Source organism: Strigops habroptila, chromosome 10 (genome assembly GCF_004027225.2).
Source record: "Strigops habroptila isolate Jane chromosome 10, bStrHab1.2.pri, whole genome shotgun sequence".
Lineage (NCBI taxonomy): Eukaryota > Metazoa > Chordata > Aves > Psittaciformes > Psittacidae > Strigops > Strigops habroptila.
The window spans coordinates 7,545,571-7,557,912 of record NC_046359.1 but is presented as its reverse complement, the minus strand read 5'-3'; the positions used below and the strand labels follow the sequence as shown (position 1 = coordinate 7,557,912).

General features: G+C 38.7%; 1 protein-coding gene across 6 annotated transcripts in view; it reads left to right on the top strand.

The window, feature by feature from the left end:
* Positions 1–12,342, top strand: part of UTRN (utrophin) — a 374,126-nt gene that overhangs the window by 107,991 nt on the left and 253,793 nt on the right. For all 6 annotated transcript variants that reach the window (XM_030500119.1, XM_030500120.1, XM_030500121.1 and 3 more), the window contains 4 exons: positions 1,018–1,253; positions 1,522–1,702; positions 4,311–4,456; positions 7,088–7,300. In XM_030500119.1, the coding sequence (XP_030355979.1) occupies positions 1,018–1,253; positions 1,522–1,702; positions 4,311–4,456; positions 7,088–7,300 (776 nt within the window). The remainder of the gene's footprint in view (positions 1–1,017; positions 1,254–1,521; positions 1,703–4,310; positions 4,457–7,087; positions 7,301–12,342) is intronic.

Here is a 12,342-nt window from a genome sequence, read left to right as displayed (position 1 = left end):
GCTGGTTGCAGCTGCTGTGCTTCTCTATTATAGATGTGCCAAGTGTATGGCCAGTGTTAAGCACAGGGAGGATCTATGGAGCAGAGCCTTCAAGTTCCCTTGTTCCAGCTTCTGCTAGCTGGCTGCCTTGACCAGAGCACTGGGCTCCGCTTATGCTCTGCTTAAGCAGTGCAGCAAAAAACCCTCCATGTGACTCTCCTCCTTATAAGCTGATCTAAATGACAGAACTGCTAAGTTCAAATGACCCAAATATGCCTTATAGAAAGACGGTAGTACTTTGAAAGAGAATATGCATCAGAAACTTGCAATGACAAGAATGTACATTGCGGTGAAATTTCTTCATGTGTAGCAGAATTGTCAGTTACTTCTGGCACTTGAGGAAATAAGAGGAGTAGGAATGGCTGGGAGGTCTGTTCAATTCTGCCATTGCATCCTCAAGTAATGCATTGGTTTGTCAAAAAATGGTGTAGCAAGTGCTTCATGTAGTCACTGTGAGTAGGAAATAACCTTGTGTTTCCTTGTGTTGCTTTTTTGATGTTCATATTAGTCAAGTCTACATTTCTCTCTCTCTCTCCCAGGCTGACAGGATTTCCATCTACCTTTTCAATGCATTTATTGCTTCCCTCCGTCTTGCTGGTTCACTTTTTCTTCGTGGAGTCTAGAATCATTTAAACCAAAAATTAATTCACTGGAAGCTTCCTTAAAGCTTATTTTACATAATTCTACATTATCAGCATTTAGACAAAAATCATGATGGTCAAGAGTCGGCTCGTTACAAATTCAAAAGTTATCAAAGGGAAAGAATGGAAGTGGAATATTGTACTCTTTATTTTACTATTAATGTGGAAATATAAGCTAAAAGTAATAAATACAGTTTTATGGATAATGTGCTTGGAATCAAAGCATTTTGCATATTAATACAAGCGTATACCTGTATTTGAAGAGGGGAAAGGTTAAATGCCTGTTAATCAAAATGTGTTTCAGTTAATATAACAATAACTTGTATAATCTTTTTAGAAGGTCTTTCTACAGTGGATATAAGAACTGTGATGGAGAAAATATTGTCAGGCTGGAAAGATGTGGTTCAACATTTGGAAGAAGTGGCCAGAAAGATAAAGTACCAGGAAGATATAAATGCATATTTTAAGGAAATGAGTGATCTTGAGAAGACTCTAATTGAGAAGGATGGCTTGCTTAAAAATTACACTTCTTCAGTGTCCCAGCCCTCAGCAGTCCTGAAAGACTTATGTCAGGTAAGTCTGGTGAAACCTGGTAATTTTTATTAGAAGCTGTTAGGAGCACAGAATGCCCCAGAGGAGCTTAGCCTAGTCATTAAGGTAACTAAAAATTTGAGGCCTCCAGGGCACCAGATCTGAGTGGAAGATTTTGGTACATGTGTCACAGGAGTACTTTAACGTTGTTGCCCTACTAATGTGGAGGAGCTGTACTGCAGTAGCTTACTAAAATCTTTGTGTTAACAAGGCAAGTGTGAGATTTGATTTTGTTTTTAATCTTTCACAGCGGGATTTGACTCATCTTGCAAGCCTGAGTTTACGATTGGAACGCCTGAAAGCCACCTGCAACACACTCACTGCTCAGCCCATGCCTCCAAACTTCATTCAGGAGAGCTTGAATAGTTTTCTTGATCACTTCAAGTTGACTCGTCAGAAGCTAGAGGAACGTCACCAGCAGCTGAAGAAAGGTAATATATATATATACACACACACATATGTATGTTTTGAGCTGATGGAAAGCTCACTGAATTCTAGTAGAGTTTTACTACTGATTCTGGGAAGCTTTGGGTCAGGCTGACAAAATTCTTTGTTCCCCTGGAAGAATATTCATATGACCTCCTCCTATGTCACGCTACAAAATATATCGTTCCATGGTATTACAAGTGATTATGCAAGGATGCAACATTCCTGAACCTACAGTAAAGGAATTGGCAAAACATATTTAACGTGGATAATTTATTCTGAAAAGCTGTGTATCTCTGGCACTTACAAAAATAAATAATAATACTAGAAATAAAAAATCGAAAGATTAGGAGAACCTTGTAAAATTGAAGTGTGCATGTGAAATTTATTCTCTTTCATAGATGCTTTGAGCACATTAGTCATACATAATTCCTTTTGGAAATTTCATCTTTGAAGTGATTTGGAATCTGGCTTGCATTTCAGGCACTTTTTGCTTGGGTTTTTGTTGTGTTAAAAATTTCATTATGAGCATTCAAACCAGTCATGCTGGCTTCTAAAGGATTTTAAATGTAGTGCACAAAATATGTAGCTCTGTTAATATTTTATAGCTGAATAGCAAGACCACAGATCTATAAGGATATTTTTTCCTTAGTTCTCATTTTGTTTCTGAGGAATTGAAGGAAGTGTTTTGCTAACAGCCCCAAATGGAAGAGCATTAATACTTTATTCTGTGTGTAATAAAAATAGGCTCAATTACTTTGTTAGGCCATCTATATAATGTGTTGCACCAGGCCTGCATACTTCAATTATATCCGTGCAGAAAACTGTATGAATAAGGTATCTGTCTGCCATGCTCAAATTATAGGGTATGCTTTCATTCTTACTGTGAGGAATGATTATTTTATGACTGTTCTGAGTTCATATACTTTTGAATAATTTTATTGCTATTGTCTATTCTGGTAATTATTACATGGTGTGACAAAATATTCCGTATTTTTTTCATGCCATACATCACTTGAGGCATTACTAGCATGTTTGAACTAGTCATTACTGTGTAAAAACACCTTGCATAGTGTTATATGTTAAATTTGTATTTGTGTGGTTTTTTTGAATGATCATTTCTCTGCAGATTGCGTATTGCTAAACAACAGAGGAAAATTTCATTTCAGGGTTTACGTTGTTTATTTACAGCACAGTTTGAATTGCTGTAAGGTAAAAGAACTTCCAGAGCCATGTAATGGGGAGAAACAACTGGTGATATCACTTGAGCATTTGTAAACCTGGCAGGCTCTGACTGACAGAAGTCTGTCTCTTTTCATGGCTCTTCTATGAGCCTCTGAAAATGCCCTCATGGAGTGCTACTGAGTCCCGTCTCTACCGGCAGGTTTATGGGAATTGTGACTAATTTTTTTTGTAAATGGGAGGCTTTTTAAACTATTTTCCTTCTTTGGGGTTTGCTGTAGGTTAGTGACAGTGCACCTATCTACTTTCTTTTTTTTTTTTCCCTTTAAATTGGTCCCGGCTTTTTAAGAAGAGGAGGCTAGATAACTCTGATTCTCTCTAGAAATGCTGACTTATTCCTTAGTTGTACATGATATGACAGTCCTAACAATAAGCTGTTGAAAAGCTACCTGGTGAGTCACAACAAAGCTTAGACTAATTTTCACTTGTGGCAGTAACCAAATTGCTTAGGAATCCAAGGCCAGAGAATGTGCATACCACAGCATGGGTCTTACAGCCCAAATCCTGTTTGCTGAAGTTTTCATTCTGAAATGCCAGTGAGGTGCTGCCTCCTGCCTGGGATTCCAGAGAGGGCTGGCTTGAGCAAAATCTGAGATGCAGTCAAAGATTGCAAGTAGAAGATACACCATGCAAAGTTGAATTCTCTTTTCAGTCTTCCCAGATAGTGTATTTGTTCTGGCAACAAGCTGAAAGCTGCTATTTTTAAGGTTTTGTGCATGTGCGTGTATATAAAAAAACCCCAAACAAACCCAACCCCAATCCCTACTACTACAGTAGTACTTATTTTACGTGTTTATATATACATATAAAAATACTAACTTTTATACTTACTGTATGTAGTGTGTATATTTAATTTCATAGGTAATATATGGCTATTATATAAGCTATACTTTATATTCTGTATATAGTAGATATGTGTTTGATTGCATATAAGTAGTAGACATGTCTAAAACTTTTTTTAAAATGAGAAATACTAAATTGTGGGTATTCGGGCATGCAAAAGCATGAGTACTGTTGATTCCACCTACCCCAAGAGATAAAAGTGCTTAGGTGTATAAGAAAATTCTAAAAATCAGATGGAGTTTTTAATTTTTATTTTTATTTTTTTGAGGGGGGAAGGCTGTCATCTGATGTTTATTATTCTATTATTTATGTTACATATATTTAATATTCTTTAAAGTAAAAACATTGCCACAGCAGAAGAGTTTTAGCCCTTGGAAGGTCTCATCAGGATTCAGTCAATGTTTCACATGATTTCTTTTCTCTAAATTACCATGATAACTTTGATTATGTCCACATCTCTTGCAATTTGGGTCTCGTGTCTATTTCCTAGCTTGTATTTTGTTCTGTTACTCTTTTTAATGACACCAGAGACAGAAAGCCAGCCGAGCCAGGACTACGTGGACTCCCTGCAGCGGCTGAAGGACACACTGAGCAAGCTGGAGTGCCAGCAGCAGTCCATCACCAGTGGACTGAGCGAACCCAGTAAGGTTGAGAAGGCCCTGCAGCAGGCGAAGGTAACTCTTACCTTTGCACTGAAGTGAGGAAGTTGCTTATTCAGTTACTGTCATCCTCTTTTCTCCTGCCTTGTTTTCAGTGGGATAACTAAAATGTTACTTAGGGGGAGGTTGATCAGGGAATGGTGTGTGGAAGCGGGATCTCTGGACGTTGCTTGCTGAAAGCTGGGTTACAGCAGGCTGCTGAGGGACATGTCCAGGTGAAGGTTGGGTTCTCCAAGCCTGCAGACATCACAGTTTCCCTTGCTGCCTGTACCAGGAGATAAATCTGAGAGAGCTGCATTGGCTCAGCTGGGGGAAGAGGAGACTAAGGGATCTTCTCTGAAGTGTTGCAGCACCATGGACCGCCTTTGATAGTCTTCCCAGGCTCTCTCCAGTGTACTTAAGTCTCCTGTGTGCTGAGGAGCCCCAAAATGGATGTCAGGACACTGGGCGCATCCTCCTAGGAGCTTGGTTGGATCAGGTTGGTGACCTGGTCCAAGGTTTGCTCCTTTGTCACTGAGTGTGGTTGTGAGGAAAGCCAGGAGCCTGCTGCTGTTCTCTCCATTGAGAGCTGCCTTTCAGCTCTCTCTGCCTGAGCTGCATTGCGGCCACCTGGTTAACAAGTCCGTCCCGCTTCATCCTCCTTGGTTGTTATGGAAGAGTAACTGTACTTCTCTGATCTCCAGCTTCCCTTTCAAAGGGAAACAGCACTTTCAAGCCATAAAGGTAATTGATGCACAAATTATGTCCAGTAGAGAAAGTATTTTGTTTCTGGCTATGAGCCTATAAAGTAGGGGGAAAATGTATGGAGAACAGTTGCTTTGTAAATATCATTTACTGGGGCAGGGCTGGAACGAGAGAAGAGTATCCTGTGGCAGTGGTATTCCTTTTTTTTTTTTTTTTTTCCCCATCTTCTTTAAAAGACCAGACAAATATTTTTGCATGTGGAATCATGCTTAATTCAGAAACACATGTTTTTCCCTGGGTGGTGGCATAAGGCAATTGCAGGTGACTCTGGAAGAGTTCTTAAACTCCAGTCGCTGGGTGAGAAGAGGCCATGCCTGTCTTTATATGCTTGTCTATTCAGAAGAGAGTGATCAAATAGGTATATTTAAAAGCCCAGTAAACAGTGGTGTTAGTACTTCGGTTTTTTTGAACCAGCAGATTAAAAAAAAAAAATAATAAAAAATTCTGGGTTCTTTGTTTTTCTATTTTTGAGATTGCTTCTGTATTGTTTAAAGTTGGCAGAGATTTTTCTGGTCCATATGCTGGTTGAATTGCAATGGCATTTAGTCTTTGGAGGCTTGTTGTTTCCATCTTCTGCCCGAATCCCCTTTCCTCCTTTTCTTCAGAGACTAATTGACCTGAAAGGACATGCTATGCCAGTGTGGAAGCTTTAAAGAGTGTGGTGGGAAATAGAAACAAACCGTGGATGATGACCTGCTTGTGGACCTGGGGTTGCCCAGCTCCTGCACTGTAGCAGGCACTGCTAAGTGCTTCAGGCATAGACCCAAGCCAGGGATTGACTCGCTCTGTGACACAGTGCACAAAAAACACTTGCTTTGTGGATATACATCACTCTTCTCAGTCTCGTTGCTACCTCACTATCTTTTTAGAGGAACTGGTACACCTTATCCTGTTTACTTCCTGTAAATACAAAGAAAAATTGAGAATATAAACATATCAAAAGAAGATTCTTCCTCAGTATAATACAGTAAAACATATATGCACATGTCCCACATGTCCACATTAAATATATGTACTAGCAAGGTTAAATTAATGAAATTAGTAATGGTTTCATGTGTTCATACCAAATTGCTCTCTTTAAATTTTAAGCAGGACTTAAATGACCAGTTTAATGAAGTGGCAGTGTTTTTCATGTCTTGGCTTATACCTTCAGCTGTTATTTTTTCCTTAATATTAAGAAGTCAGGTATTTCGGCTCAAGTGGCTCTTCATACCACCAATGCTCTAGTGAATATATTCCAATTGTATCCTCCCTGTATTCCATCTGGAAGAGTAACTTTCAAAACTCATGTATCCAGAACTTTCATTGCAACTAGATGTTACAATAATTTTACTTTAAAAAATTCAAAGGACACACTGAACCTGTTTGTGTGGGCTTTAATGTTTGTTTTCTTTTGTTATAAATACATATATATGTATCTCTGGAGGGAATGGAAAAAAACACAAACTAACCCCAATAGCTGAGGTCCTGGTGTGTCTACACTGTAGTTTCTTTTATGACTGCGGTGTAGTGTAGCCATTGCTTTGCTAACTTGACTGCTAGTACCCCACATCCCAGGAGAGGTGCCTGGCTGTGTTTAGCTACTTGGTCAGACTTTAGAGACCATTCTGTAATCTCTGCTACTGCACCAGTAGAGTAGCTGAAGGTTTTGCTGCTTAAAAGGTTGTTTGGACATCTCTGCTGCAATAACTGCAGTAACTGGAATATCACTTTTCACTGGGTCTGTTCTCTGCACAACAAAACCTTTGATGTACTTGCACTTGTATGTGTGTACCTGTTTTATGGCTACTACTGGAAGCTGACATATTGTGTGGTTTTATCTTTTTTTTCTTTTTTTTTTTTTTTTTTTGTTTTCTGTGTTTTGGGGTGTTTTTATTTTTTTTGTTGTTGTTGTTTTTGTAGGTGGTTTGTGAGACACTGGAAGCTCACAAGCCCAGGATAGATAAACTTGCTGAAGAAACAAAGGCTTTGGAGAAGCATGCTGCTTTGGATATAAAAAAAGTCTACACGCAAGAGTTCAAGCATGTGCAGGGACACTGGGACAAGTTAAAGCTCAAGATTTCCAAAGATGTTAAACTACTGGAGGAAATTACATCCAAGTTGAGACTATTTGAGGTAAAATTAAAGGATTTGTTTTGTTTTGTTTTGTTAGGTAATTCAGTTGTTTTATAGCTCTTTGTGTTCCTGCAGGAGTCCAGATGATACTGATTGAGAAGTGAAATGTTGATGGGCCACTATAGTGGCAGAGGCTGGAAGTTTATATAGTGTATTTGTAGCAGGGTAGCAGAGGACTTTTAATATGCCTAAGATATTATTTTATGTTCAAATAGAATTACTTTTCACTTAAAACGAGCATTACTCTTCTTCCAGTATCAGAAGCAAAGGTTACAGTGAAGTCAAGGGTACATCAGCTGTGCTGTTGAAGGCTTGATCCTACCAGTAGCTGAGTGTCCTCTAACGTGGTTGGTGTCAGATGCCCAATGCCTTTGACATCTAAACTTGAAATTCTGTACCTGCTACAGAAAACCTGCTCCTTCAAGTGGGATTTCTGTCAACAGTAATAAAAAAATAGTACAGCCTGTTTAAAAAAGGAACTAAAGAAAATGCTTAGGTATAGTGAGTTTTCCAGTTCCAACAAGATTAATCAACACTTTTACATATTTTTTCTATATATATATATATATATAAAATATGTCTGTATGTGTATATATATATACACAAACATATGCAATCCTGCCTGATGGAAAATCCCAATGCTTTAAAAATGAAGGGACTAAAAGCAAGGGTATTTAAATGTTTAACACATTGATAAAGAGGAGAGAGAAAATTGCTAAAGTAACTTAACTGATGTTGACTCAGTATTTCCTAGTTAGACGGGTTTCTTTGTGTTTCCTATTATTTTCATTTCCCTATTGTATTTCAAACTTCAAAAAGCAAGAAGGTGCTTTTAGAGATTCTCTGTCTCTCGGGGTGAAGGCACATGTGCATTAGTTTACGGAAATCTGTATTTTTCACGCTCATTAAGCATCTTAATGTGTGGCATTATTTACATTCTTTTCCATTTAATAGAGTATGTATCACACAGTTTGTAAAGAAAAACCCTAAAAAAAGTACTTAGCTGCGGGCACCCTATTCAGAACATTGGTGCCATTCATACACACCACCACTTTTCCCCAAAAGTTTATTTCAATCTTGCTGTCTCCTCCCTCTGAAGCAAAAAGCTGTTTCTATTGGATAATGGATTCAAACTTGAAACTAAGTATTGGGTTTTTTGTTTGTTTTTAATTTATCTTAAGCCAGACAGGATCTTTAATGGCTAGTCAACCTGTGTTTAAACTGAAATTTACATTAGGAAGGCCAGGTAATTGACATGCCTGATATTGTAGTGAAAGTTGGACAAGCCATTGCTGATTATGGTTCAGAAGTAGTAAAAGCCTTGTCTTTAAAAAAAACCGCAAAACAAACTAAAACCAAAGCAAACAAACAAAAAACCAAAGCCCCATAAAACCCCAAAACAAAACAAACAACCCCTACCCTCCCCCAACCAGACAAACCATAAACCTGGAAGAAGTTATACTAGAGGTAGCAGATTGTAAACAAATGACAATGAAAAGCAGAGTGCACACCCAAGTTTTGCTTTTGGGGAAAAAAGCTGGAAGGAAAAACTTGCTCCTGCTTATGACGTGTTTTTCACTATTTGTTTCAGGACTTGAGATGCTCCTAGCAGAGTGTATAAGATGTGTGTGTATGAATAGCATAGGTATGGTAGTCCAGTCTAGGCTGCTGAACTTGTAAATGGAAGCCACAAACTAACCTGTGAATAGGAGGAGGAATCGTATGTAGTTTTTTAGAGAAAAAAGTGTGTATTTCTTTAGTTAGGCTGTATTCCGTGAAGCATAAAAATAAAAGCTGTCCATGCCTCCCCTTAAAAAACATGTTCAGGAATATGTGTACTTGTGCACCTACGTTTGAAAGAGTTTCTGCTTTTAGTCTGGTTTCTTCAAACTTGTCCTTCTGTAGCTATTTGCAGCAGTCTGTGGGATGATGTGGAGTTGTGGAGGAGTTGATGCTGCTGTTCAGCAGGAGCTGACTGTCCAAAGTGATCTGGCTTGTACAGGAGCCTAGAAGAAATTAGCTTCTAGGGCTTAGCTAAGCCCTTGGTGATTACTTTCCAGCAACCACTTCCTCATTAATTTTCCTCCTGAGTTGACCTAAATGTGCAATATCCCACTGCGTCTCATTCTCTTCCCTTCCCTCTCTTTCTGGTTTAACTTACTAGTTATTTAGCATGACAGAATAAATCTTCTCCATGTAAGCCTGCCTCAGTGGCCTTTGTGCAACAACTTTTGATCAGTTTTGTTCCTCCCATGATTGCAGCTTTCCAGTTGGCTTGATTATCTATAGCTATATTGGGCAAGACCTACTTACATCATCAGTGTCAGCAGCATTTTTTTTCTCCCTTTATTTCTTCTAAGTGCAGAACTCTTTCTGCACTTGAGTCAAGTTCAGTTGAGTGGCCTGTACATGCACCTACTTTCCTAAATCACAGCTTTAACTGAGTGAAGAATGGCTCCTGAAAACTGAAATTCTCTGTCATGTTTAACTTGAGAGTGGGGTACACACTGTGCAGTAATAGCATGGCAGGTTTTTATTTAGTAATTAATTATGCAGTTTTTCCAGCCAAAGGTGAAGTGCTCTGTTCTCCACAGCCGTCCAAAGCGATGTTGTATATGAAGCACTCACTGATGAGAGATGGGGATTTTTATGCTTGTGTGAGTTTTGAAGAGCTATTGGAGAGCAGAGTATCGAAGCCTCGTTCTGTTGTGTAGATCTGAGAACAGAATTTTGTCCTGAGATGTTAAAAACTTTCCTGTTACCTTAAAAACAAGAAGCTGAAAAAGAAATTAAAGCAGAAGAAACAATAGTAGTAATTATTAAATAATTGAAAATGGAAGAAATATGTTGTTGTGCTGTCTGTAGAAATATGTAGGTGTTTTCTAATGAACTGAGTTTTTAAGTGCACCGTTTATGTGTTTTCTAAATGTTTCATAAAGCTGTCAGTGATGGGCAGTCATGTATTTATATTCCCTGATTTTTCCTTTTGAAGGAGTGGTACTAATCTATACAGAGATTTTTGTAGTCTAGCACTGTATGACTAAAAATAAGAATGTAGAACAAGTTGAATAAAAATGTTGTGGACAGTACTGGGCAGATCAGGATGGAACCTGCACTGCAAGAAACATTGATGCAGGAGACTTGGTATATGGTCCTGATGCAGACACTGAATGGGTCAGTACTGCAGACACAAAATTAGTTTGGAGAATGGCTGGGCAGTATCTCCTTGATTATGAGAGGAGATGAAGCATTTGGGTATTAAAGGGTGGAAAAAAATTAAAAATAAGGGAAAAAAGGAAAAAAAAGGAGTAAGTGGATGGCAACCATTGGAAAACGTAGTCATGTGCAACTACACACAAGTGTTGGTTTACTTTTAATGGTTCCTTTTTTTCCTTATTCACCTTTAAAAGCTGGCATTTCCCAAAACAGCATTCCCCATATTTAGGTTTTTGAAAAGAAAGTGAATGTAAGTATTCTAATTTTGACAGTGAGCAGACAGGTGAACAGTGCTTAAAATGTCCTTGTTAGTCTGATGAGCAAGTCTCTGGCACATCTGCCTGTGGGTCCTGCAGCTCAGGTGGCCCTTCTGTGATTTGTGATGTGACAGAGGCTCCCCCAAGCTGACAACACATGCATTAGTGACACGGTCTGTGTTTTACTGTGAGACTCTGTAATGCTCATGTGATGGGAAAAGTAGACAAGGCTCATTTTATCAGTTTTTGTCTAATATTTTTTAGAAGAAAATATCTATATCTCTTATTCTGTGTTATCATACCTTAATAACGCGTGACTTGCTGTTGTCTTCGATTATGCATTACCTTCAGTTCCTTTAAATGTATTGCATGGCTGTACATCATGTGGTTTTTCTAGGTATGAACAAGTTAAATTTCAGCACATTTGATTTTTGTCCCTGCCTGGAATAAATTTTAGAAACTCATAACGGTTTTTTAGTTCGTGTCTAAAAATTGTGAGCTCTTGTACACCAACAACTGTCCTGGGTTCAGCAGTAGCGGTCATTTTTCTCCTTCTTAGTACCTGGTGCAGTGCTGTGATTTTGACTTTAATCTGGGAATAATGCTGATAACACACTGATGTTTTTAGTTGTTGCTAAGCAATGTTTACTCTGAACAACGACTTTTTCAATCTCATGCTCTACGAGTGAGGAGAGGCACAAGAAGCTGGGAGGAAGCAGAGACAGGACACCTGACCCAAACTGGCCAAAGGGGTATTCCATACCACAGCACATCATGCCCAGTATATAAACTGGGGGGGGTTACCTGTGAGGCCCAGATCGCTGCTTGGGTCAGGCTGGGTATCGGTCGGTGGGTGGTGAGCAATTTTATTCTCTCTCCTTGTTATTTCCCTTATCCTTATTATTATTATTAGTAGCAGTAGTAGTTTTGTAGTATACCTTAGCTACTGGCCTGTCCTTCTCTCAACCTGCGGGAGTCACATTCTTTTGATTCTCCTCCCCTGGGAGCAGGGGGAGGAAGAAGGGGAGGAGTGAGGGAGCAGCTGTGAGGTTCTGAGGTACTGGCTGGACTTAAACCACAACAACAACCTATGCTGGTTATTTGACCATTGGTAATTTTTCACCTGTGCTATGCAGGAGCATTTATTTCATTAAACTTCTGTAGTCTTGGCTTGTGATTCAGCAAGTCATTTGAATGTGTGCCTAACTTTGTGAGTAATCCCATTCAATTCATTTGAGCTACTTAAGTAAGTAGCTTACTATAAGCAAACTAAAATAGTTATATATTAAAATGCCTTGTCAAATGGCAACCTCTATAAATATGCATTTTTTTTTACATTAAGCCATGGTTCACTGTTAAGCCTCCTGGGGTCTAGTTTTTTTGAAAATTATTTTCAGGCTAATCAGCTGCAGGAAATTCCCCCAAATGGAAAAGGAATGAAGAAAATGTCATGACTTCAACCTCTCATGGTAGCATTGGCCTAAAAATAAACATGATCTTAGTCTAATGGGGTTTCATTAGTGCAGAAATTTTTTTTGAGAAGCAGTGTGTAGCGTATTGATCTTGAAA